This window comes from Chrysemys picta, chromosome 16 (genome assembly GCF_011386835.1).
Source record: "Chrysemys picta bellii isolate R12L10 chromosome 16, ASM1138683v2, whole genome shotgun sequence".
NCBI lineage: Eukaryota > Metazoa > Chordata > Testudines > Emydidae > Chrysemys > Chrysemys picta.
This window is the reverse complement of record NC_088806.1, coordinates 26,820,608-26,844,768: the sequence shown is the minus strand read 5'-3', so window position 1 is coordinate 26,844,768 and position 24,161 is coordinate 26,820,608. Positions and strand designations below refer to the sequence as shown.

General features: G+C 42.6%; 1 protein-coding gene across 5 annotated transcripts; it reads right to left on the bottom strand.

The window, feature by feature from the left end:
• Positions 1–900: 900 nt before the first annotated feature.
• Positions 901–20,476, bottom strand: LAYN (layilin). Of its 5 annotated transcripts, none has more exons than XM_024109061.3 (9): positions 20,273–20,476; positions 16,907–17,204; positions 13,464–13,621; positions 12,929–12,967; positions 12,479–12,562; positions 11,087–11,189; positions 8,745–9,181; positions 7,720–7,878; positions 901–3,588 (listed from the first exon to the last, which is right to left on the bottom strand). In XM_024109061.3, exons 1-7 carry the CDS (start codon positions 20,352–20,354, stop codon positions 8,821–8,823), a joined length of 1,125 nt encoding a protein of 374 aa, XP_023964829.2. In that variant the 5' UTR covers positions 20,355–20,476; the 3' UTR covers positions 901–3,588; positions 7,720–7,878; positions 8,745–8,820. The 5 variants fall into 5 exon arrangements, with proteins under 5 accessions (XP_023964829.2, XP_065426429.1, XP_023964830.2 ...); XM_065570357.1 differs by having other exon boundaries at positions 8,377–9,181; positions 20,273–20,471; XM_024109062.3 differs by lacking the exon at positions 7,720–7,878.
• Between the last annotated feature and the right edge of the window lie 3,685 nt (positions 20,477–24,161).

Below are 24,161 nucleotides of genomic sequence, written 5' to 3'. Positions count from 1 at the left end.
TGGAAGCAGAGTTTAAAGCAGGTGTCGTTTTCCCAATTATGTGAAATTATTCTGAAGTGTTTTGGCTTTAGTGATCACATAATGGCCTCTGTGCTGCTCCATCCTACTTGTTTTGTACAGTTCTGTATTATAGCCAATATGCCTTTAGAGAAAGCTCTTCGAAGCCAGGAAACTGGCATTTGATTGTCACATTGCATCTTCTGCAGAGCATGGTGTACACATATAAAAAATGGGATTTTTTTTTTTTATTACTGAATCTCACCAGACCAATGGAAGCCTCTCCCTGGGACACTGGTGCAGACTCTTAATTAGGAATGCTCCTCTGAGAAATCAACAACAGTTGCAGGGAAACCCTTGGCAAGTGCAGACTATTAAATAGCTCTCACCTAAGAGACACTGAAAAGGGCAGGCTGGAGCTCTATTTTAGACTAGAGCCTAACTACATCCACTGGCCATCACTTTGTGGATTATGGTAAGTGGTACTTCCTGCCTGCTCTATAGTCCAGATTCTTCTGTGTTTAGAAGTCAGGAACTTGATTAAGCAAAGCTCCTGTGGCAGAGAGCAGGACACTGAAATCTATGGATGGAAAGTGCTGTATGAGAGCTAGGTGGTATTATTACCACCAGTATAGAAGGGCAGGCCTTGGCTTTAATGGAATTTACCATTTTTTTAAATTAAATTTTGAAAAGGACGAACAAAAGCCAAATAAATAAGCAGCATCACTTGCTGTACTCAGTGTCGGGCACCAAAAGTGCTCAACCAAACCACATACTGAGTCAAATACCCTTCCAAATCCTTCTGTAACAGCTTATCTTCAATAAGTTTCCAAGATGTTCTAAAGGTCTGTGTGGACAAGAGAATTAAAATATTAAGTAATTATCTGGCCCCCATTACCATCGTTTCTGAGCAGCTCATCATCTTTAATGTATTTATCCTCACAACACCCCTGTGAGGTAGGGCAGTGCTATTATCCCCATTATACAGATGGGGAATGGAGCGAAAGAGAAGCTGAGTAACATGCCCATGGTCAGACTGTGGCAGAGTACAGAACTGAACCCAGGTGTCCCAGGATAGTGTCCTAAACACTGGACCAGCCTTCCTCTCCTTTAAAATAGACACCAAGTATCCGGCACTCTGCTATTCAACACTCCCAGTTCATTTTCAGACCAGTGAGATATGTTCAGGCAAAATCCCAGTTTTAGGAAACAAGCCCTGTTTGAGAGCAACTCCAGAATCAGACCGGAATTAGTGTAAGTGTAGACAATACAAAATGCTGTGGGATCTCTCAGGAACTGGACACATTCAACATGAGAACATAAAAACAAGCATGTTAACCTTCCATGACGGGACATCAGAGCATGCAGGAACAGATAGATCACAACTGTCTAATCCCAGACTGGTGCAGCCAGCTCTGGATAAACTTGGACAAGAATGGACATAATAGTTCCCAGCAAGCTGCTATACATTTCAGAATCCAACCCAATGAACATATTCACAGCAGAAGTGTTATTAGCAGGACGAAACGGGTACAAGAATTCTGTAAACAGGTTCTAGAAGACACATTGCTGTTTGTCAAGACCACATTTCCTCCTTCCACCGCCACAGAATTTACCTCAAAATCTACCCCTTGCTGCAAAATTGTGAGCCACAACCCAAGCGTACACTTAAAAAGAATGTCTCAAGCTCTGAGGGTGGTGTCCAAAACTTTCCAAATGTGAACCAAATGCAAATCAATGCAAGGTTATCTGCCTGAGTTTGCGGACAGCCTGAAGCAAAAGCTTAGGCGTGAACTGTCCCTCAATTCATTTCAATGGGGTATTAACCTTATATGTTAATGATGCAAATTTCAGTGTCAACATTAATATATTTCACAGATGATCCTCATTTTTGCATCCAGTTAGTGTGCTTATCTCACAAACCCAAGCTTCCTCCCACACCTTCCTAAATGCCTATGCAGCCGCAATAACCTCCAGCTTCCCCCTGCCAGCTCAAAAAGATTAGCTAGGCATTTAAAACCAAAACCAAAAACCCCACCACACATTCTGCATCATACAGAGCATGAAATGTAAGGCCAGCATAAAATAAATGGCATTTAATATTCAAAAGCTAAGGGAAACCTGCCATAAGTGTATTCATTTTTGTACCTAGTTAAATATGAATCTCCATTTTTACACTTATCTGAAGCGGACACCGGAGCTCCAGTCTGCTGCACTGGACAGTGCAGGAACCTTGCCACATGATTTATATCAAGCTTCCCATAGAGCACACAAAGCCGTGATTACCATAATCCAAACATTCAAAGGACTGCATACAAACAAGCAAAACACAGGCATTAGAAAGCTCTATTGATCATCAAGATAATAGTAAACCCCAAGTCATCAGTGCTGCTCTCTCCTGAGTTCAGATTCTGATTCCACTCCTCCCCGCCACATCTCGCTCAAGAGCTTGTCAGCATCCCAGAACAGATACAGCTAGGCTTGCTGTATTGGATAGGTTAGCATGGTACAGCTTCGCTGGGATAAATTAGCTTGTGTTTGGGAAATGCCTCTCTCTTGGTTTACCATAGGTGGGTGAGGTAATATCTTTTATTGGGACAACACCTGTTGGTGAGTGACACAAGCTTCGAGCCACACAGCTCACGCTTGTGCAGCAGAACTTGCATCAGGACTGAAACTAGCTTGTTGCCATTATGGAGTAAGTCAGATTTAACTGTGTCAGTTGTCGGATACATAGGAAATGAGAGTACTTCCTTGGTCACTTTTTGATTCATAGCTTCCTCATCACAATCCCTCAAATGCCTTTTCAATGCGTGACAAGGGGCTCTTTGGCAGTATTAAAGTACAAAGTCACAGGCATCCAGTTCTCAAAGAATACATGGCCATTGGCAGATCCACAGAGTTTGCACGTTGTCCATCTTGGTTTTGGTCTTTTCTAGGAAAGTTTTGTGGTGTTCAAGCTCATTTCAGGTGGCTCAAGGCAACTCTGGGCACCTCTCCATGCAATCAGGAGCCAGACAAGTACAGTATAAAGAAATTGCCAGTCACACACTTATTTCAGTCTCCTTTCCACATTGTCTGCGATATCTGACATTATCCTCTCAGGTAGAAAAGAGACTAAATGGGATAAAATACTGGAGAGAAGGGGCAAGAAAGATGCCCAGACCAATGCTCACCTTCATTTCCAATATATAATCCTGAATCTTTGATCGGAGGGCTGTCTTAAATCTTGTATTGTGCTTCAAAAGGCTTAACTAAGATAGATTCAGTTCATCTCACAGCCCATGTCCTAGAATTCACATGGTAACAAAAGCCTCATACTTGTGTATCAACAGCTCAAAAATTAATTGTAATCTTAATGCATTCACTAGTCGATAAAGCAGGAACTTAATTCAACCACAGAGCTGCCGGCACATCCCTTACAATCACACTGTTGCTCCAATCTAAATACTTGTGGGTTATTGGGGATTTAGATACAAACTCCAGCGGAGGGTCACTTGCATAGATGTTTGGCAGCTTCCTTCATACCATCTCCATGGCTTGGGTGTACTCTGCACTTCTCCTAGCTGCTTAGAAACTCTATTAAATTTGCTACAAATAAAGAGAAACAGACAGCAATAAGGATAAGAAACTGAGTGTGGAAACACCTCTCCCACCAACCCAGGATTCAAACAAACAGTGAATTTGTTCCCATACGTAATAGGCATTGTTTCACCTCACTCACATGCTCCCAGCTTTCAGTATCAGACTGGCTAATTCTGGTTTCACCTGAGTTCATATTTAGTTATATACCAACATGCAACATTAGCATAACTAGAAAGAGGTCTTGGGTCAGATTCTCAGTTACAATACAGCCAAGTAACGGAGCATTAAAATGAGCGTAACTGTAACTTATGTCCACTTTAAGGCTCCTTTATACAGCCATGGTTGTGTAAGTGGGCTTCAGCGAAAATGAGAATCCAGTCTTCAATCTCTGATGGGAGGAACTATCATTGATCACCTACCAATGAACATGTAAAAGATGCATTCTACACTAAGTTGCAAAAGGTACTCAACTAGGTCCATGCTTATGCTGTCATTCTGGTTATGGATGATACCAATGCCCAAGTGGGTAATGACAACTTGGGATACAAGTATTGCATGTGCAAATACGTCACTGAGGGGCAGATGGACAACGGTGAAAGATTTACTTAGCTGTGTAATATGTATAACCTGTGCACCTGGGGTTCACTTTTCCCTCATCGCAGGAAACACAAACTAACATGGAAGTCAAATGAATGAATTACTGAGAAGCAACTGAAACACACTGCTGCTGGATACACAAAACAAGCGCTGATATAGGAAGCAACTACTATCTTGTCACCGGAACAGAATAAAGCTAAAAAGACAGGCTAAGAAGAAAAGAAATGGAATTTGATGTGAAGAAACTGTCTGATCTGGAACAGAGGGTCCTGTGGCACCTTTAAGACTAACAGAAGTATTGGGAGCATAAGCATCTGAAGAAGTGAGGTTCTTACCCACGAAAGCTTATGCTCCCAATACTTCTGTTAGTCTTAAAGGTGCCACAGGACTCTCAGTTGCTTTTTACAGATTCAGACTAAAACGGCTACCCCTCTGATACCTGTCTGATCTGGGAATCAGGAGAGACTTTAAATCCAGCTCTCCAACAGATTCCAACAATGGTGAGTAATGAATGATGATAAAGAGGAACAATGGCCTTGTTTCAGAGATGTATGCTGGGAAACTGCCATAACTTCACTTGGACCAAGAGGATCAATCGAGGAAAGAAGAGCAGATACAGCCACTCACTTGAAAATTGACTGAAAAAAGTAAAGGCTTAAAAAAAAGAGGCAAGGACAGATGACATGACAAAAAAAACACATGCAGAATGGGGATCTGTAGAGAAAGATAAAGAAGTAAAGAAAATTGTATTGGAAAGGTAAGAGAATGGCTTGACAAAAAAAAGCGAGAGAAGCATCTGTGAGAGGCCACTTAGAAACCATTCCAGGTGTGCAAGCAGTGATCATCCTGGTTCCAGAGTCACAATGGTTCATAAGAGCCAAAGATGGAAGATTGTTAACAACGGAAGCAAAACAAATGGAATGATGGCGAGAACATTTGAATGAAATACTCAACCAACCCCAGCCAATCACTCCAATCAATGCATGTGTAGAAGAAAGTGAAGAATTAAATCTCTCTCTGCTAGAAATTTCAGAAGCAGAAACAGAGGAAGCAATTAAGCAGCTTAAAAACGGCAAAACTCCTGGTCAAGATAAGATCACTGCTGACATGCTTCAAGTGGGGAGGAAGTGGTACTACATGAAATACATAAACTTTTACAAATAATTTAGGAGAAGGAATTCTGCCCAGAGAAGTGGAAGAAAGATGTGATCTGTAAATTACCAAAGCAGGAAACCAACAACTGGTGAGGAATAATACCGCTTTAAGTACACAGAAGAGTGTTGTCTAGTGTACTACTGAATGGAATCAAACTGGTCACAGATGAAAAACGGCATGCTAAGCACGCAGGCTTTAGACCAAAAAGACCACAAAGGCTTTAGACCACATCTTTACTTTGAGATGAAGGATTAAGAAAGGGCTTGCTTACCAGAGAAGATTAGTCTTAAACATAATCAATTTCACCAAACCTTTCACTGCCTTCAGAGTCACTGTGGAAGATCTTGTGACAATATGAGCCTCCTAGATAGTATGACCGGCTAAGATGCTGTATATGAAGGTTCAGGAAGGACAGGAGGTGAAGAGACGAACTGGTTTGATACCACCACTGGGGTGTGACAGAGATACATCTTATCGCCTGTCCTCTTCTGCATTTGATAGATTACGCAATGTGAAAAGAAAAAAAGGAAGACATAATATAGGAATTATATGGAATAGAGGAAAATTTGCAACAGCTCAACTTTCCATATGACATTGTTCTGCTGGACACAAATGAAGGGGCTATGAAAAAGACTACTACCAATGTCAAACGTGAGGCTGCCAAAGCAGAATTAAGAATCAGCCAAAAGAAAACGGAAGTCATTACCACTGAAAGAGGAGTGAGCAATGAGGATGCATAAGTGAGTGATTGATAGTGAAGAATATGGCATCATTAATGAGTCTTTACATCTTGGAAGCACAACTAGTACTGATGGTCTATTCCATAAGGAGTTGGAAGCAAGAACTAGAAACGCAAATGAAGCTTTTCGAGGCTGGCAAACATCTGGGGAAAAAAAGGAGATTCCCACAAGAACCAATAGAAAGCTATGCAATGCCATTGTGATACCCACATTGTTATATGCTTCTAAAACTTGGCAGATGCTAGAAACTCATAACAGAAAACTTAATGCATAGCATCAGAAATGCCCGCGAAGAATTTTTGGAATCCGCTAGGGGGATAAACTAACCAACACGGATGTGTTACAAAGGACTGACCAGCAGACTGTAGAGACAATGATTTGAGAAAGAAGGCTGAAGCGGTTTGGACATGTACGGATGTCAAAAAACTGTATTCCTAGCCAACCCTTGATTGGATACCACTTGGTGGAAGACAGAAAAGAGATGGACAACAAATGACATAAGAAAATCATGCAGAAAGATGCCACTGTCATGGAGCCAGACTACAATGGAGCAAGAAACATGCCATTAGACAGATGGAGGTGGAAAGACTGGATTGTCTCAGTGTCACAAGCCATGAGAGCATCTAATAAAATAATAGATGCCATACATACAGATAACTTTAAAATGAAAGTGGCCATGTCATAGCTGCAGCCCTCTTTTCTTGACCACATGAAATTCTATTGGACCAAATGGCTACTTGTGGATATTAAATGTTAAGTTTATACTCTAAATTAAAGTCAAAGATCATAAAATTGTGACGACTGATCCTTCACTATGTCTAGGCAGGGCCAGCTCCAGGCACCAGCTTAGCAAGCAGTTGCTTAGGGCGGCCAAGGGGAAGTGGCGGCACGTCCGGCTCTTCGGCAGCAGGTCCCTCGGACCCTCTCGGAGTGAAGGACCTGCCGCCGAATTGCCACCGAAGAAGAAAGTAGCGCGGCTGAGCTGCCGCCGATCGCGACTTCTTTTTTTTCCCGCGGCTTGGGGCAGCAAAAACCCTGGGGCTGGCCCTGTGTCTAGGTAGGAGGCAGAGGACAAATTCAGAATCAGTAGATAGTCTAACCAGAAGAGAGATGTTGGTGGAACAACTTCAACATGAGGTCAGCGTATGATTGAAGATGTGAGAGTAGGGAAACTTCGTACTAATAATCAGTATAGAAAGGGAAAGGAAAGGGAATACAACCAGTACAAAGCAGATTTGGAGGAATTCAGAAATCCATTAACTAAGGTGTGATGAGAGGAAGTATTAAAATTCACAGTGCAGAAAAAGGCTGGGAAATCTTAAGGCACCAAATTAAGGTACAGAAGCTACAATTCGTCCAACCCCCTTCAAAAAAATGCAGGGAAACAAGCAGCGTCCAATGTGGTTTCATGAAGAGCGTCTCAAAAACGAAGTTTTAAAAAAGTAGACCAACATCATTCCCTCTCAACTGAGAGGCAAATCCATGATCTATGCACTACCTTATCCTGACATTACTTCTAATCAGGTGTTGGGGTAGCTGACGTCCCTGGGGCAATGAGTCAACAGAGCTTTTATTGTAACTGATGATAGTGATATGTTACTTGACACTGCAAAATGATATTTTTAATCCAGTAACATTCACTCACCTTTTTTAGTAATCCCATCCGTGCTGAGATTAGCAACATGTCATCAGTCTGCGGTCAGAGGAGCCATTTTATCAATCTTCATAGCATCCAGTACAGCTCACGAGCATGGGGGGGGGGGGGGAAATCTACAATCCATCAGTCAGTAACTGGCTATTTACTCTATAATAAAGTAACCAATATTTAACTTGTCACTGAGGCATATTAGCATAACTCTGGAGAGCAAAACCAACATAGAAGCCCATCAGATTGCAGCAACTTCTGAGGCTATTTAAAAATACTTTGCAATAGCCCTTTCCCTCCTACACACCACTGAGAAGGTGCTGCGTGTGTCACTGCTTTGCCATTCTCTTGCCAGGAGAATAAGTGAGGCAAAATGATCAGTCATACAACACCCACACATCTGCTGAGATTTTTGAAATCGTTTGTCTATTTGGTTCTTTTAATAAAAATTATTAAATAAATAGAGGAGATCATTTAATGAGATCATTTAAAGTCTCTGAGAAACCCTGCATGGCTAGCGGGACTAGGAAGGAGGGAAAGGACCATGGGCTACACTGCCAATCCCTAATGAAGCGCCTGACTGGCAACACTACAAACCAGTTGGTGAGGGAATCTATGTAACTAAAACATGGTTTGAGATGGAAACAAATGACCAACCTGTCACCATTCTCCAGTGCAGCTAGGAGAAAGCAAGGATGGCCTGCGTACGACTTAAAAACATCCATGTGGATGAGGTCCGTTAACAAAACGAAAGAATTTGGAACTTGGACTGATTTTTAGTTGCAAAGATATAGAAATATTTTCATGTCCGGAGCTCAGAAAATATTGTAGTTCCAACAGAAAAAAAGAACCAAGACCAAGACAGATCATTCCCAGTATTGAACAGGGGTTTGAAGCAAGGCAAACTAAATAAATTCTGTTGTGTTCAACTTTTCAAATAACATAGCCTTTAAAAAAAAAAATGAATGAGCACAGAGGTGATCTGAAACCACTATGCACTGCCACACACATAATTTTTGTGTTACCGTTAAATATGATGTGTGGGAGACTACTCGTGTTTTTATTTGCTATGTCACCCACATCCAAGTGATTCCAGTTTCCTTAATATCCATAGATTTCGTTTTCCACCCAGGCCGACTCCTTGCTTTGTCCCATCCGATCATTGCACAGCTCATAGATCTCATTGGTCACAAAGCCACTTTCAGTACTAGCCAATGTCACAAAACCGCTCTCTGTAGCATTCACAGCCACGTTGTCGTAATCTCCGGAGAAGTTGTCAGACGTGTGGTCTCCGGAAGGGGTGCGGAAGGAAGAATTCTTAATATCTGGCCTGGTCCCAGCCAGATCTGCCTCCATTTGTTTTTTAATTACATTGTAAATCTCCAAATTGGGACTGTTCTTCCTGTGGGGGGAGATCCAGGCATCTTGTTCCTTTGGACTCGCCTCCATGTGCTCTCGTTTCCTTAAGTGAGGAAGAGGAGACACTGAATTTCTTGTCTGTTCTTTTTCATAAGCACAGTCCGACATTGCATCTCTCTAACAAGAAGCCTAATGACAGCATTTCTGGAAAACGGCCATTAATAGCCTAGATTCAGAACTATGTACTTTATTATTAGTTGGACACGTGAATGCAACAACATTACTGGCGTTGTCATGCCATACCATTTCACTATTGTACTACGCTTGTGCGATATACTAATCCGGACTTCAAATTCAGGGAGCAACAGAGAACGAGATCTCTGAGGAATCAGCTTCCAGCCCTCACAAAATGGTATCCTATTCTGGATCCACACCTGTCCTACCAACAGGCAGGAGGACTGCTGCCCATATTAACCCATCTGGTGCCCATAGGTATTACAGCAACTGGGTGCTGGCCAGGGTGCTGAAGTGTTTGTGCTGTAATTATTCATCCTCTCATTCCTCCAGAACAAACAAACAAACAAAAAATGTAGGAAGTCTCTAGTGGTCTGATCTGGCAATGGGCCTGAATGCCACATACTCCTCCTCCAGAGTGTTTAAACGATCTCAGACTTGTATAACAGCAGCTTCATTCATGTTTATAGAGCCATTTAAGAGCCATGAATAATAGGAGCTATACAAACTACTGCTCCCTCCTCTGTCTCCCTTTCCCGCTCCCGACTTTGCTCCTTCTATCATGCCACCCTTACACTTGGAACAATCTCCCAGTTAGTGTTTGGCAAGCACTCTCCTCCTCCTCCTCCCTTCTGCTTTTGCTCCAAAGCCAATATCTTTTCACTGTGTCAAGTGACAAATATTTGAAACAGGGTCTTTTGGGGTGAATTGACTTTATTGCTGGTGAGTTCCAGCTGCACCATCGGCAGTGTTACTGCACGTTTTGCCCACACTTGCATCTTGACAACTTCCATCTACCCTGACTTGCAAGGATCATCTCTGGGGCTAAAAAGGAAGTTTGGTCTCCATGGTTCATTCACTCCTTAGCATCTGCTGAAAGTGCCAACATGAGTACTAATTATACTGTTTTTGGTCATGTGATCTCACCTGTCCACTAGGAAGATGTCATTTTACATAGGCCAAACAAACACACAGATGGTAACTTTAATTCACTACCAACTTGGCCCTACATTCAAACTAGTGAACTAAAGACCCCTGCTTCTAAACAAAGAATAGCTTGGCATCAACTCTTGGAGGGCAGGGGCTGAGTCAATACAACTACAGTACAAGTTATACTATTACATACATTAGGCCTCTTGTGTCGCCAGTTATTACTTCAATACTAGAGTAGCTGTTCTCATCTCATTCAAGAATGCAGCTGAGACAACAGTAGGGGTCTTTTTTGGAGTCCTGAAACTAGTTTCTAAAAAAGTTTTAATTTAAACACAGTCCTAATCGTGATTTAAAGGTAAGCAATGCTGATAGTAGAGTTAGATTGTTTGCATGTATAGGAAAGTGAGGAGGAGAGCCGGGAAAACAAAAGGTTAGAAGGACAAAACGTTAGAAAACTTGAGCCAACACTATTTGGTATTTATGGAGGGGAGTTCCCAATCAGTCAGTTTTGCATTACATCTTCTTTTCCCTTTTAATAAATCTAACACTTCAAATCAATCACCTTATTTTATGCTATTCCACAATTATTGTATGTCACACAATTAATAAAATAGCATAACATGGTTTATTAAAGAACTTACTCTACACAAAGTCTGTCACCTTCAACATGCACATACTGCTTTTTAGAAATGTACTAGACAGGACATATATACTCAAATTCTCTCTAGTGCATTTTATGGGGTTCAGTTGAAAATTCTGAAACTAATTAATCCTGGAGCTAAAGGGTTCTTCAGCGTGATGAGATACAAAGGTTCCCTCTTTGCACAATCATGCCACTTGCCTCTTTGCAAAAAGCCAAAAACAGAAGATGGCTGTAACGACCACCAGGAGAAGGAGCAGAGGGATGCTGGGAATTAAGATGTAGACAAGACTCAAAACAGGTTCTGGGGGAGAAAAATATGAAATTCCAACTGTTATCCATTTTAAAATTTATTTTGCATGCACAAATTATTCCTGTGAAAGGTAGTACTGCCAAATAATAATAATAATAAAAGGTTTCCTTCAGTCCTATTTGTAATGTATTAGCAGCTACCCCACTCTCAATGCCAACACGTCAAGTACAGAATAATCCTCTAGCCTAGCTCAGCAGATCAGACCAAACTGTGTTCTTGAGTCTCCTAGTTTGGGGCTCTATATATAGTAACCCTAATTTTCCCATCCTCCATGGATGGTGGAATATAGGAATTCCCTGACTGGATCAAACTAGTGGATACTGGACTAGAAGGACCAATCTCCAATCATGGCCAGTATAATAAATCCCTCAGGACGAGGATGTGGGATAATCTGCATTTCAGTAGGATCTGTCTGACAAAATATAAGAAATGGCAGGATCTAAACAAAAAAATGTAACTTTCCTAACGTTTATTTGACATTTTCTCAATCTATTCATGTGAAAGTAATAATGGAAAAAGCTAATGAGATGTGTTGTCTTTTGAAAGTCTTATAAACAACCATCATAAGGATTTTAAGTGGGAATTATTTAATGACTGAGTGGTACATTTCTTCCTCCCTATCTTCATTAGATTTCTTTCCTCACACAGATAAAGGCATGGGGACTATGCAAGTCCCTTTATCTATACAAGGAAAAAAGTCAGTGTGGTAACAACAAGTTAATGTCTTTGACATTTCAAATGTGCATCACTGAAATGCAAGACCATTAATTCGAGGTAGTGTTTTCACATCTGATCATTTGATAGCCAAAACAACCAATTTAGTTTTGTAATTGTAAAGATTCAAAGCAAAACTATCCAACATGAGTACCTACATTTAGGCTTCTAAATTCATAGACAGTCACAGAGAACAAGATTTGTCTACACAGCAAGAGCTGTGCCTACCCGAGCAGGCTTGAATGCAGCTATTGCAAGTAACAATAGCAGTGAAGACAGCACAGCATGGGCTTCAGAGCCAAGTACGTACCCAGGGTCCATGAGGGGCTTGTATGACCTCCGCTGAAGCTCACTCAGTGCTGTCTGCACTGCTACTGTTACCCACGCTAGCTGGATTCAAGCTAGCTCAAGCCGGCTGGTTTGTGCATGCTTTTGCTGTGTACGCATACCATGAGAGGCTCAATATTCAGAGGTGCTGAGCAACTGCAACCATACTGAGGCCAGTGGAAGCAGCAGGTCTGCATAGCTGCAGAGGGTAATGGCTAGCTGTTGTATGTGCTCTGTACCTTTGGGTTCTTTAAGGGTTTCATTGGCATCTTCCTTAATGCGTTCTTCTGGGAACGTTGGCTTCCAGGACCCTGTGACAACATCTGGGGGGGGAAAAGTGACTGGTTAATATTAATAGATACGGGTTAAACACTGAATGAACTCCAGAGAGTAATTAAAAACGAGACAAAAATAAGGGATTTAGGACACTGCCAGATACACAGTGTGTTTTGATCTCATTCTCTTTTGCTCAGAGCTCCATAACATAGCGGTGGACTCCAGATTGGGCAGCAACACCACGTCAGACCTGGTTGCTGGACCTTGGGTTTGAGATAAACAGAAGGGAATGCTAACTGAGGGGCAACTTCTTTGGTCAATTTTAATTACTTCAGGTAAATGTAAAGATCCTCTATGAATATTTTTACCAAAAATTACCATATCAGCAAATCAAACACTTGTCTGTAACTCACCCACTTGGGAGTTCTCTTCTGGGGCAGCAGTTGGTTTTTCTAAAAGAAAGAAGCACATACTAAATTTCCTTATGCATTTGACCATGTCAAATAAATATAGTGAGAGAAGCTGGCATTCGCCCTCACAACAGCATCCTCCCTCTCCCCTTTAGGACCCATTTCAGATTCTGAACTTTTTAAAAAGACTTTTTAAAAAGGAGAGCTTCCAAGCCAGTCGGTTCATACATTTTGCAAAGTACCTAGCCAGGGACATTCAGTACAGCAGCCCAGATCCTCAAAGGTATTAGGTTCCTAACTTCCATTGTGTTCAATGGAAATTAGGAGCCTAAATACCCTCTGAGGACTGGGAAGTGTCCCATCTGTTCACAGGACTTTTATCCATTTAAATGCATGTCTGCCTTCTACCAATTGTTTCCCAGCACAGGTGATACATGGTTTGCCTCTAACTAGACAGACGTGTGACACCTGACTAGTAATACACCCCCCTGTGGATTAGAGTACAATCATTTTTACATGATACAGAGTAACTCATTACCAAGAGAATATTTGCAAATGAAGTTATTTTTCATGTTGCATCTGTCATCATTCCACTGAAACATATAGGAACCTCCGACACCTGCCGGGGCAGAGGGCTGGTGGTACATCACAACGCAGATCTCACTCCCGCAGGAAGGCTCATCTGTATACCAATTCCTAGAAAAATAAACCAAACACCACATCAGGTGATGCATTTCCCCTGATATTGCAGAAGCTCAGACTTGGAATATAGCACAGGATTCCAAACATCAGTGACAACAGAACTAATGCTGAACACAATTCAACTTGTATCCTCTCATCAGCTAGATGCACACGGTGCTCCCACTAATTCAGTTATCAGTAGTTTATTTTCACATTTTTGTTTTTTCCGATTTTCACAAGATGGGGGTCTCATGGAGAAACTCTTGACAATAAATGTAAATAGTAAAAAAAAAAAAAGTGGTCTGAATCCCATTTACAGAAAAATGAAAAGAAGTTTGATCTCAACCTAATTTCTAAGTCTTTTGTGCACCTTACAAACAGTATTTCCTATTCGGAAGACTCACAGGACTGGAAAATAAGGGATTCCATACTGGGGCTGTCAAAGGACCTTACGGAAGTTAGGTACCCAATTCCCATTGGATTTAAATGAGGGTTGACCACCTCACCCCCTTCATCTCCTTTGAGGTGAACTCTGACTTACTTTACTTATTTTCAGGTTGAAAATGACTGACGTTCACTGGTCTCAAACTCCATTGCCTGCAACCATTTATCCATTTTATAAGATAATGAAAAATGCTTAAGGGAAATCTGCTTTGCTCTAGGCAGAAGTGTACTAAAATGAAAGGAGCTGCCTTACAGGTGATGTTTTTTCCAGTAAGAGCAAAACATTACCACTGGAAAATGCACGGACCTTTCTAAGAAGAATACAGGAAATATTTCCTTACTATTTAACACTCTGTCATATATCAATTATAAATAATTCTAGCTATACCAGAATATTTCAAAAGGGAAACTATCAGAGAAATGTCCAACCAATCTTGTAATCATTACAAGATTTTCTTTTTACATACATTTATACTGCATGCGATTTTGCTCTTTGGATTGTGAGTCTCTTTACAAAGAAAAAGCTCAGATCCAATAAAAAATGGTAAATTTACGTGGGATGTATTTTTTTCCTCTTTTAAAATAGTATTACTCATTAGCATCTTTGGCCAGATCCTTTGGTACAAATTGGCATGGCTCCCTCAATGGAAGTCAACTGAGCTATGCCCATTTGTAACAGCAGGGAATCTGGCCCTATACCTCCATAACCAACTTTCCCAGTATTTGGACCACAGGGGAAAATATGACGCTATTGCACTTAAGTGTCCTAGCAAACAGCACTAAAAGCAGATGCATCTCATCCAGCCTTACTTATGGCTGAGCATCTTATTAGTGTTCCACAACCCTAACTGTCCTTAAAACATAAAGAGAGAACCATTTCTTGGAGATTTGTTATAGGCTGTTATCTAAGCTACCTATCTGATAGAGTCCCAAAGAGTGTGATCTCAAATCCTGATTTGCTTTCCCTTCCCTAAGTGATGAGGATGCATGCCAAACTGAGAAAAGCTGAGAGATTCAGAAGTGAGGTTCAGACTTCACTTTTAAATTGTGCCATTGAGACGTGGGGGGAGCAAAAGCTCAAGCAATGGGGCAGAGGTGACCAGCTTGTCTTGGATAATTCCAGAGGAAGGAAATGTCATATTAAGCAAGTTTTCCATGATGCCAGAAGACACTTTCCGATTTCATGAGCAACTAATATTTTTCCCAGCACATCCGTAACAGGTTGTGTGTAACTCAGTGTAGAATAAGTAAGCACATCAGATCACCTACTCCTCAAAGCATTTAATAGACTACATTTCAAAGTGCGTTTTCCTGATGCTACGTGGTGATACATATTTTTCTTTTTGGGGTCTAAATTCAGATCAGAAGATGGCAGAGAATTTGCCCTTTTAGTAGCTCCTCCCAAACACTGCCCAGACCTTATGACCTATATGTTGTCTCTTGACCAGTAGTTCCTCACAAGTGTTCGCATGTAATGGTTGATTTTCCTGTTATCTGGTTTCAATGTTACCTAAACTGTGAGTATCTTTCTCCATTATTCACCTCACTTCTTCCATCTCAAAGGAGTTATACAATGCACTCCTCTCTGCTTGCTGGAAAAGATCAACATCTGCTTTTCCTCCACTCTGTAAACAAACTCATCATAAGAAGTAGGGAAGGAAGAGCAATACCTTTTTCTTACTGTGGCTTCCAAAGCATATCTCTTACAGAAACAGATTATTTCAGTGCATAACTCTTAGTAAGAAGAGCTCAAATTAAGACATTGCCATATATATTTAAGTGTTGTCAAAGTATTTAATTACACTTGGGCTATTGATTGAAATAGATGGGTTCAATCACAGTAAATGCTGCAAAATGTGCAGGATAATTAGTGAATTGCATCCATGCTTTGATTTTTTTTTAATAACTTTAATTAAAGATTCAATAGGAACTGCAACCTTGGCAAAATTAGAACCAGCAAATTCACTGCAATGTTGGCATGTTGTTGCAAAGACTATCATTAATCTGGCAACATTTGGAGTATATGTTACTCTATTTCTACCTCAGGCAAATACGAACTTTGTAAGGATGAGTTTTCATTTAAGATTTGCTGTTCACCTAGAAAACTGTGACTTAAGATCAGAATCAAAAGAGGACTAAGCAAGACTTGAGGCTACACACATTTTTGGTTCAAACATATTTGGAAGATGTTAATGTATCAAAACCATCTCCTGCAAAACTCATACCCCTTGGAAGTCTCCTCTCCACAATCTTATAAGGGAATAATTACAGTGAGCATTATGGTTCCACTTGCCATGAGACAAGAGATCTATCAGGTAGTGCAAAGATAAACTCAATGCAATTCTCAAGCTCCATCCTCCCTCAAAAGGATAAGAGTTATTCCTGCTGCAGTCAACGAGAGTAAGTCCTATCACTGAGGAGGAAAAAAGGAGTCCTGAAGTTTAGGGAATTTCATTTCAAAACATCAGTTTACCCTGTATTGTATACATTTTAGCAGGGGTGGCTCCAGGCACCCGCGCAGCAAGCGGGTGCCTGGAGCGGCAAGCCGCGGGGGGTGGCCTGCCAGTCCCTGTGAGGGCGGCAGTCAGTCTGCCTTCGGCAGTGTGCCTGTGGGAGGTCCGCCGGTCCCGCAGATTTGGCGGCAATTCGGTGGCGGGTATGCCGAAGCTGCGGGGCCGGCGGACCTCCCGCAGGCATGCCGCCGAATCGGCGTGACCAGCGGACCGCCCGCAGGCGTGCCACCAAAAGCCGCCTGACTGCCGTGCTTGGGGCAGCAAAACACATAGAGCCGCCCCTGCATTTTAGCCAGGACTTTAAAACTATAGATTTCTAACATTTTTATCTTCAGGTACCTACCGAAATTTGGATGTACTGCCATCAGACCATGAATACAGGCCCTGACATTCTGTGCTATTGTCCACGTCTTCCTCTTTTCTCCTAAGTCCTATCCAAAAATCTCCATCTGAAGCCAAGAGACTCTCAATCAATTTTTCAATCAGTCTCTGTTCTGATCCTGATTCAATACTGACTAAATGCCCACCATCTCTTCTGCATGTCTGGTGCGCTTCTTCAAAGTTGATCCTGCGCAAAGCATCATGAAAGTAAATGATTTTGTAGCACGGTCGCTGAGTTCCACCCCGGCAAACTGTCTGCCCTACAGAAATAGAAATAAGCCAATTACAGAGACTGCATTCATTAGCTGATGATGATTAGTACAAAGAGTAAGCAAATAGGGTTAATACTTGTTGAATTTTGCATTGTGTGGCAGTTTATATAAACAACTCCAAATAGGCAAAAGAAATAAATACTAATTTTTATATGACTGAGGAATTATTGAGCACTGTCTACCTTTTCTTGTTTCATACACTAGTTCAGACTGACCTCTGCAGCACTGTTTTCTCAGTTCCTGGGATCCACAGCCCCACCAAGAGTTCTCTGCAATGAAGAAACCTCAGCAATTCCTTGCAGAGGGGGAGAAGATTCCCACACTAGAATGTTGTGCCAGAGAACCAACGGATATGTCCAACATTGTAAGAGAGAGAGATGCTGCACTAGGATTCAACCATGCTCTTTTGTAATAATTTAACTGGCTAGAAACTCACTCAGATCCCGAGATGTGCTTACAGGTCCAGAAATAAAAATTATTTACCACTTGGGAGGTGCATAATAGCTTCATGGAACTCACTGCAGTTAATCAGGATATGCTTTCCAGAGCATAATGTTCCAGACTTCTAAAGAAGTAAACAATGACTGTTTGCAGTCATGAGCCAAGCTCTCTCATATGCATGTAACAGCCTGGCTTATTTTGAGCATAAAACAAAGAAAGTGAACATCAAAGAGAATAGACACACTTACTATAAAAAATACGGATTGGAATGCTTTATAACCAAACATTCCCAATATTTAAATTGTTGAAACAAATAGCTTTGAAAATAAATATTTATCATGTAAGAATATGCAACATACATTTAGTTCAGCAACTTGTGAATCTACAGTAGAAAAACAACAGTTAACAGATATTATGTAGTCATAAATAAGTATGATTTAAGGACAGAATGTTACAAACTTCTTCATTGTAAATCAATGCTCCTAAAAAAAAGTGTGGTGGTGTACGCTTGTCCTTTTGTGTTTCTACACCTTTTTCCAAGGCCACTGGTGCAACAGGAATTTAAATCTATTCTGTTTTGGAGATTTAAATCCACTCACTTGCATATTTGGAATTACAGTGACTGCTAAAATTTGTCAAAGAAATTAAAACAAGGGCTGCAGTAAAAGCATCATTTAAAATGTGTCTTTAGGTAAACCCTGTATTTTCCATTAATAGTTTTACAGACAGGCAGTGCTGGTGAAAAAGAAGCGATACTCTACCAGCCCTGAGGACCAGGTCCGCTGCTGTGGAGAGTGGTAAAAGCAAAACGGAGCTGCAGAGAGAGAGCTTCAGTTATGAACTACAAGGTTCCTTTTTGATATGCCAAGCAAGTATTTTCACAAACCGGCAGAACATCTGTGTCTTATCAACCAAACTTGCCTTTTCTTTTAGCGAAGGAAAAATTTAATGTAGTTCACTTTCCAGGCGCCACTGCAAGTTAACTGTCCAAATAGTGAGATCACCGTAGGGTATGTTATTGATTAGGCAACAGAGAACAATTGTATGCACAGTTCTAGCCAATGTAGCATGAGACTCTGTTTTCCTGTTTCCCCCAAAAAAACTTATTCACGAAGGTGATAAAAATTCCCCAACTTTTCACAACAAAGCCTACTACTGACATCAATAGGCACAGGGCCAAAGCGCGCAGGTCATGGGGCTGCCACTAGTCCAGTCTCCACGCCAGCCACTGTGTTCTGTCCCCATTTCCAGGCCAGCACATGGGAGGAGATCAGACAGCTCTCAACTTCGGTACACTGAGCTCACTGCACATATCAGGGATTCCTGCAGCATCTCTTCCTTTCCCCTCACAAGCTCTCTGTGTGTCATTCTATACCCATCCATTGTGGGGTTTCTTGCACTTTTCTCTAAAACATCAGCTCTGATCTAGTATGGCAATTCCTGTACACACATGTAATGCAATATAGACACGTATCAATAAAGACCAAAAGTTTACTAGGCCCCATCCCAAGATGATATGCTATTTTTATTGCTTACACATTCTGGAAAGTCTGAAAATTATCCACCTTCCTGTCATAGAATCATAGGACTGGAAAGGACCTCGAGAGGTCATCTAGTCCAGTCCCCTGCACTCATAGCAGGACTATGTATTATGTTCTATCCCAAAAAGGGATTTTGCAAGACAGAAATGAGAAAATCCACAGTCTTTTGAAAATTCATCTGGGGACGACAAATATAACTGGGGAGAGTCGGTCTGCTGCATTTAAAATCCTCCGGGGAGGGGGGAGCAGCAAGATACCCAGGAGACTGGAGGAGGGAACACTCTAATAACTGAGGAGAATCACTATGCGTAACAGTGTCCAGGGGTAGGAATCACTGTCTGTCCCAGGTTGGCTGTACCTCTGCAGCAGAGAACCTTGCAGGGACCACACCATGCTCTGGATGTTAGTTGCAAAGTAGCCACAGGCATTTCCCTTCCCACTTGGCTTAAAGGAGGAAAATCGCTGGCTCTACACTCTCCCACCCCAGCCCTGCCACTGTTGCAGCAGCGTGGGCACAGAGCCCTGGACCGCTCGGCCCCAGACCTGCAGGGCGATGGGCAACGTTTGGGCTCTCAGCCCTGCACCCACTGGGAAGCGAGTCCGGGCCACGCTCAGCGCCCTAGCCTCGGAACAGGCTAACTTTCCTTGGAAAAATCCCCAGTACTGGGGTCCCTGCGCCCCCGCACCTCTCCTCTGGGGCTCCCTGCTCCCGCCTCGCCCGTATCCCGGGGCTCCCTGCGCCCCCTCCCCTGGGGCTCCCTGCACCCCCCTGTATCCCTCCCCTGGGGCTCCCTGCTCCCCTCTCGCTCGTATCCCGGGGCTCCCTGCACCCCCCTGTATCCCTCCCCTGGGGCTCCCCACTCACCCTCTCCCGGGGCTCCCCACTCCTGCCTCGCCACCCCTCGGGGCTCACTGCTCTCCTCTCGCTCGTATCCCGGGGCTCCCTGCGCCCCCTGTATCCCTCCCCACTCCCCCCTCGCCCACCCCCCGGGACTCCCCGCTCCCCCTTGCGGCCCCTTGGCCGCCCCCCGGGGCTCCCTGTTTCCCCCTCGCCCGCCCCCCGGCCCCACTCACCGCTCAGCAGCCGGGACGCTCCCACGCAGCCCAGCACCGCGGCGCACATGGTCGCGGCCACCAGCGCCTGCCCCAGTCCCATGGCCGCGGGCGCTGCGCTCCCGGAGCCGCATCTCCCGCCTGAGCCGAGCGGTCGCTCCGGGACCGGGCTGGGCTAGAGGGAGGGAGCGGGGCGGAGCCAGTGGCCCCGCCTCCCCGGCCACGGGCCGGCCAAGGGGAGAGGGCCTGACCCCCGCCCGGCCACGGGCACAAGCCGGCAGGGCTACCTCGGCTTCGCTGTGCAGCCCCCAGGCCCTCACCCCCCGCCCCACTATACCCCCCCTGCCCCTCTGAACACCCCGCGCCCCTCCCACTTGCACCCCTACAACCTCCACCCCAACACACTGTACACCCCACCCCCAGCCACCCCTACAACCTCCACCCCACTCCCTTACACCCCTGCAACCTCCACCCTGCCCCCACACACTGTACACCCCATCCTGCCCTCCACCCCTCAGCCCAGTACTCACACTCCATACTCCCCCCAACCTCCTCTACACAGCATGCCTCCTCCCCACATCCTCCAACCCTGCCCCCTGCACCCCTCAGTCCTCTATACACACACTGCCCCCCACACCTCCTCTGTGCAACCCACAGGCTCTCTCTCGTCTCAACTCCAAGACACAGCCTCCCAGTCTTCTCAAAACACCCCCCTTTCTCCCCGAACACCCTACACTAACCTCCTACACCAGTCCCCCCCTTCAATTTCACACCCCTGCCATAGGGGGGATACGGGTTGTAATCATGCCAACACAAAATGCTGCATTTCTGCTGCAGACTCAGGGATTTGCATGGTGGCTGCTGAAAGAGCTAGGACAAGGGGAAATGTGCCCATATCCCAGGGAGCTACATCAACAACCCCTCCGGCTGCACAAACTAGGGACAGCGCCTCTGTCCACAACCCCTAAAAGCTATGGCCAGAACCTCCGGTCAGAGGTGTTGAGGACTCTGTTCTCTGGTCACTGTTAAGCATCTGCTTTGGGCCTAGCAGTACAGAAAGTAAATATGTATGGATTTTGAGTCAAACACTGACTTTAATGGGCTAAATGCTGAGTCTGCATTTTCCTCACTGTCTGTTTTTTCCTGATTGGGAAGTTGGTGTGCAGCTGTTTCCGGACCCATTGACTCTTCAGCTGAGGTTCAAATGCTCCACGCCTGAGATGGTTTCCAGGTGCTGCAGACAGGGACAGAGAATTACAAAGAATAAAATGTAGGAAAACTCCAGAGCACCATTATCTGAATGGCACTGAGATACAAAGTTGTGTGTTTTTTTTAAAATTGAGAATTAACAAATTTTGATAAAATTAAAAAACTCAGGCTCATTCTTTTGGGCCCAGCTGGAGAAACTTTTCAATGAAACAATTATCCAAAAAAATCAATAAATATTAAATTTTAAAAAGGCCTTTTAGTAAAACTTGCAAGCTTTGTACTCCACGTCACCAGCAGTCAGGAAATGCAGAAGTTAGGGTTCCAACTGCATTACCTCCGCTGCCTTGTATAGTTGCCTCTGCTGCATCCTGTATAGTTATGTCATGTCATAAAATTACACAGGTTGTGCAACGCAGCAGAATTAATGCTCTTCTAGGAACTGTATCTTTTGCCGTTCCTGACCCTTGGTTAATAAGGCCCTGATCCATCAAACATTCAAACATCTACCTATGTACCTATATTCTCATGAGCAATTTTATGGCTTTAATTATTGTATAACACATTTTTAAAACATTTAATTTCCTGGGTTTTTAGAAGAAAACTCCTTAAATCCTTTCAATTTTTAAGATTGTTCAAAATCCTTAAAGCAAGGTATGTCATTAAGGCAGCATAAGCATCTAACCACTTCAAATCCTCTTAAACTACTCTAAATATCTAGAAAAGCAGAGCGTGTAAGTTGCCAGTAGCTTGGGGGTCTATTCCTGAAACTGGACACATGCCAGCCAAAGATTCACTTCCTTGAAGCTCCATTAGAACATCTGCTCTTTGAAACGCTTTTTGACGCACAAAAGGAAATCCTGTTTTGGAAAATTTTGTTTGTTTCATGAATAATGAGGTGACCAAAATAATTATTGTGCTTCTAGAAAGTATAAAAAAAAATAAACTTCATTGAAGCTGTTGGATATTTTCATACTATAGGTAAAATAATTTCCAATTGCTCTAGAGTGTACATACAAGGAGTTTCTTAATGGGTTCAAAGAAAAAATGTTAAAACTACGAGCACGCCTTCCTTGAAGGAAGTGTCAGCATTTACAAGACATTTTGTTGAATTACTGCAGGTGACTGGATATTGTGCCACTCACTCACCATCAGCCCCTCCCAAATCAGATGCACAACCAGAGATCACACTGCAGCAAATAAAATTCTGCTGATTTTGACAGAAAAATGCCATTAAGGGATGCAGCCCTGATCAAATTTTTTTTTTGAACAAGCATGAAGTACAAATATTTAAACATCTCATATAATTTGTCTTGCAACAGATTTTAGAATCTTCAGTATTTTAAAAACGTGTTAGACAATCCTGTTAACTAATTATGCAGCCCTTGTGACATTGTTAGCTCTGTGCTCCTTCTCCTTACCCAGCATCTGCTTAAACAACATGTCATTTAATATAACAAACTTTTATTTTCTTTTGCATTTTAAGTGAATTTAGTGCTGATGAAATTTGCCAGACCTATTCAGTTTACAAATCCATCAGAGTTCAGAAGAGTTATAGCATTTAGAATCTGGCTAGCAAAGCTCCGAAGAATTAAAATCCCTTGGATAAATGTGACCCCCAAACCTCTCAGTGTCAACTGATACGGAGGTTACAAGAAAATCCTGATTCAGGTATACCAAAAAATGTCATGCAAGATGTCAAAGGAAAGTTGGTGTCACACTGGTTATGCAGATCATCATAAAATGTATGCACTGCTACTATGCAAGGACTTACATATATATATTACTGGAAATATGTTCTTACAGTTTGTACCAAGGTGCTAATCAGCAGAGGTGAAAACTGGTTTTCTATCCACCCAGAGATATTTATCCATTTATCTGTTGAAATGTACACTGAGTATTGTCTAGTTCACAATCATCAGCAGGAACAAAACTCAGATGAAGGATTGTGAGATTCAACAGGAAGAGAAGAACAGCAAAGGGAAAATAGCATTATCGGGGGTGCACTTCAAAAGGTTTACAGCACTATAGCTGGGGGGCAAGGAAAGCACTCTGTTATCCTGCACCTAGGAAATAAACAGATGGCACATTTACATTCATGAAAAATGGGATCATAACCAGTCTTGGCTGGAAACACTGCAAAAGGCTGTGTGTGAGATAAGAATGCTTTAGACAGGAGGTTAGCTTGTTTAGTCTCTAGAAAATTTGTACTGATTTGTTTGATATTTAACCATTTTTCCACCAATAATCTTACTCACTATTCACTTGAATCTTTGCATCTCTATTTTGTTAATAAACTTATTCTTGTTTTCACTACAAATATATCTAAGTATTGTGTGTTCTACAAAGATATAATCCTTGTGTGTATACTGTCCATTTGGGAACAGCTGAGCTGGTAATTCTTTGAGTGTTCAGTATAGAAGAAGCTGGATATGACAGGGGAATGCTTCAAAGTAGCTTGGAGACTGAGGTACATTTACTGTTAACCTGGAGGGAAAAGTAAAGGGCTGGCATAGCCCATAGGAGATTGTTTGGATAGGTAATAGGCTGGTGGTGTCAAGGAGCTGACACACAGTTAAACACAATGAAGTCCTGAGCACCCCAAGAATGTCACAATAAGTCACTAACCAAATGACCCAACTCTCTAGAATATCTTAGCCTCTGTCAGGTCCTTTTCATTTCTTTCTAGCCAGGTTTTTGTTAT